This window comes from Elephantulus edwardii, unplaced genomic scaffold (genome assembly GCF_000299155.1).
Source record: "Elephantulus edwardii isolate Elephantulus edwardi_28Jun2011 unplaced genomic scaffold, EleEdw1.0 scaffold00186, whole genome shotgun sequence".
NCBI lineage: Eukaryota > Metazoa > Chordata > Mammalia > Macroscelidea > Macroscelididae > Elephantulus > Elephantulus edwardii.
The window spans coordinates 1,242,178-1,245,615 of record NW_006399936.1 but is presented as its reverse complement, the minus strand read 5'-3'; the positions used below and the strand labels follow the sequence as shown (position 1 = coordinate 1,245,615).

The following is a 3,438-nucleotide window of genomic DNA, read 5'->3' as shown; positions in this document are numbered from 1 at the left end:
GCCCAGCACTGGGGACCCTGGCAGACAGATGACCCTCGCCCACATGGCTCAGACTTGGCCCATTTATTTAAGAAACTTTATTGCTTAGACCGGCATCCCCCCACCCCCCATCCCCATGCAATAGCGGAGCTCTGGAAACGAGCCTTTGAGGTCAGAGCCTTGAGGCACTGTGGTGGACAGGGATGGGGGGGACATTTGGTCCATTGTCCTGTGCAGAGGAATGGTGGGGACAGGTTGTGGGGCTTCTAGGGACCCAGACATGGCTCTTTGGGGCATGGTTCTTGGGCCAAAGCAGGGCAGAGTAGTCTGTCTGGGTTCAATGTCCTTTGGCCTTGCCCTGGGGTTCCTGGGTCCTCTTGAAGCTGAGCACTGTCAGGCCCACATTGATGGCATAGGTAGTGATGCAAACAATGCAGAAATCGTAGAGCACGAAGAAGAGGATCCAGGCCAGGTAGACAGAGCCAGCTAGAGACACCAGGGAACTCAGCACCAGCAGCGTGGAGGCCCAGGGTCCCCGCAGGCAGCCTGCAGGTAGAGAAGGGGCAGGTGTAGACTTCAGGGCCTGGCTTCTTTTTTGAAGGCTCCCGTGATGTCTGGTGCTGCCCAGAACAAAAGGGGCTACTAGAGAAGGGCCTCTGAAAACAAAGGTTCTGAGAAGCCCCTCCATGATCTGTTCAGTGATTCCCTGGAACCCCAATCTTGAATTTCTTGCTGAGGTCTACATGAGAGGAATTCCCCCTTAAAGGGAATCTCTAAATCTTTCCCAAAAAATGGGATTCTGGAAGCTTTTAAGAACCCTTCTGAGTTAGAACAGTACTAAACTACCTGGAAGACCCTGGTTGCTTCCTTCCCCTCCCAACCCCAAAGAGTCCAGCAATGACTGGTTTAGGCAACCTAGACAGCAGGGGATGGGGCTGGACTGGCCAGGAGGGAAGGGGCAAGGCCCCATGAGCACTCACCTAGCAACAGCTGTAATGTGTAGAAGATGCAACCAAATATACTATTGGACTGATTGAGGACACTGTCAGGGCCCAGCACGTGCTCCACCAGCCCAAACCCCTGACCCCACCTGGGGAGAGAGAAGCAGGTTAGAGGCAGCAGCCTACAACCTAGTGCTGAAGGCCCTGTCCTGGAGGACTTGGTGCAAACAAACAGCCTGAGCTGGCCCCATTTCCACCCACCCCCGCAAGTCCAAAGGTAACTGACTTCCTGAGAGGACACATCAGGATGTCATGTCCCTGTCCCTATACTCCTCTATCTCCAGGCCACGCATGGCCAGGGATCCTCCACAGGCCTCTTTTCATCCAAGATTTTATGTCATTTTCAAGATGGAAAAGTTGGAGTAACCGTTAACTCAGTTGTACTAAGTTACGAGAGACTGCGATTCTGGGTAGGAATCTGTCTTGGATTCTCCCTAATCTCAGAGCTGCTGACAGGTCTCCCACTACCCCCTAAGCGTTTTGTCATGCCATTAACCCCTGGCCTTCAAGGACAGGCAGACCTTGTCATCCTGTCCCCAGGTATGGGGACTATCCGTCACCAGACCCCAGACTCCATCCTCAAGTGCAGCTATCTCCCCGTACCACTAATCCACTTCTCTCTGCGGCCCGGACGCTGCTATTCTGGTATTTCTCAGCATCCAGATCCACAAGAATTCTAGTGACCGGTCCCATTCCTTCCCCCTCCCCCCGCCAGCCACTAGCAGTTCTGGGTAGCCCCGGCCCCGTGCACACCCAATTGGCCCGGCAGCGCTTCCTCAAGCCGCTTTGCTCCCAAATACACATCCTGCATGCACCACTCCCAAAGGAGCCCGGTCCCGGGCTCCCCACGCCCTCCATTCCTGTGCGCACCTGGAGGAGAAGACACGCGAGCAGCTGATAGCGGTGCCCACGTCGCAAAGCGCGCGGTAGTCCCGGTCGCGGGCGTGAGACGCCTTTACGTGCAGCGCGTAGAGAGACAGCCCGAGGCCGGCGAGGCACAACGCGAGCCGCGCCCAGCCAGGGCTCCTCCAGGTAGCGCCCATGTTTTCTTGCCCAGCTGGTGGCGCTAGTCCAAGAGAACCCGACACGGGGCAGAGGCGGGGCAGGACCTGGCACGCTCCCGCCTGCCACTCTGATTGGGCGGGTGGTCCCGCCTTTCTTGAGCTAATTGGTTATTCCAAACTGGATCGAGGGCTAAATAGAGTGAAGAATGCTGGGACTGTTAAAGTCTATCTGGGTACGTGGACGCTCCTTGACCGGAGGGCGCGCGGGGCACGATGGGAGTTGTAGTTTTAACAGGTCATTAAAGGGAGTGGAATCTCTGCCGTGCAAGTTGTTTAAATTATGTGAGCAAAACCAGCGGAGTCACTAGGAGTTCGACTAGAGCAGTAGGTAAGGAATTTGGCTGCTAGACGTTTTGCTTGTAGGTTCAAACCCACTTGCAGCTCTACGGAGAAAGTTGTGACAAGGCTCCCGCGAAGGTTTACGGAAACCCCAAGGAGCTACTTTTGGAATTGACGGGCTGGCAATGGGTTAACAGGCTCGCTGGAGGCAAAAGCGACCCACCAACGGGGTTTATTTGTTTGTTTGTTTGCTTGCTTTAACAGATTCAACAACAGCAATCTGTGGAGTCCCTGCATGGCCCAAGTAGTTGGAATCCATCCCCAAGCTCCTCGGAGGAAAGGTTTGGTGGTTTATGGACTGCAGTTCTGCTCTGAAGCACACGAGGTCACCATAGTAACACGTAGCGCCTCTGTATAAAGATCTACTGTAAGCTTTGGGATAGCCAACCTAGAGGCTAGTGAATCCGGGAATCCCTGCAGCCTTTCCCCTGAAATTAATACTTCAGACATCATTCAGACTGTGTCTCCCCCATTTGCTCAGTCATTCCCTCCTGCCTGAGTGGAAGCCCCAGCCTCGAGTTTATGGCAGTTTCCTAATCCATCTATCAATCCTTCTACCAATTGCGCTCTCTCTCTGCCTTCCTTATATTCCCAGTTTCATCACCTCAGCATCGTAAATGCCTTTCGCCACTCTGTCCTGTTGTGGCACCTGCCTGGCAAAACCTGAGCCCTGAATCAATCCAACAATCCCACCTCCAAACCTGCCCTCCCCCTCTTCACACATATTTTCCTCTGTTACTTACTTGTCTTTCAAATCTTAGAAATGACAACAAATCTCTCACCCAGAATTCCTCCACTAGCCTTCTGTTCCTGTCTTCCCCTGCACAGAAGATGTTTCCACTTCTTCACTTTTCCTTTGCTCTGCTTGGCATTTCCTAAACTAGCTTCTGTCACAGTATTTCCCAACACAGGGTTGTTTTGGCTTTTGTGGTGTTTTGTTTTTTTAAAAAAAAGAAAAAAAATCCTATTTATTTTGTTTTTGGGGGAGGGGAGAGTAGGAACAGGTCCCTGCAAGGCCCCTTTCCCATCCAAAGGGGAGGAGGGTTCAGGATGCC

At 53.1% G+C, this 3,438-nt stretch overlaps 1 protein-coding gene across 1 annotated transcript; it reads right to left on the bottom strand.

Moving 5' to 3' along the window:
* Positions 1-316: 316 nt before the first annotated feature.
* VKORC1 (vitamin K epoxide reductase complex, subunit 1) lies at positions 317-2,023 on the bottom strand. Its single transcript, XM_006896502.1, has 3 exons — positions 1,851-2,023; positions 960-1,069; positions 317-525 (listed from the first exon to the last, which is right to left on the bottom strand). Exons 1-3 carry the CDS (start codon positions 2,021-2,023, stop codon positions 317-319), a joined length of 492 nt encoding a protein of 163 aa, XP_006896564.1.
* Positions 2,024-3,438: the final 1,415 nt, after the last annotated feature.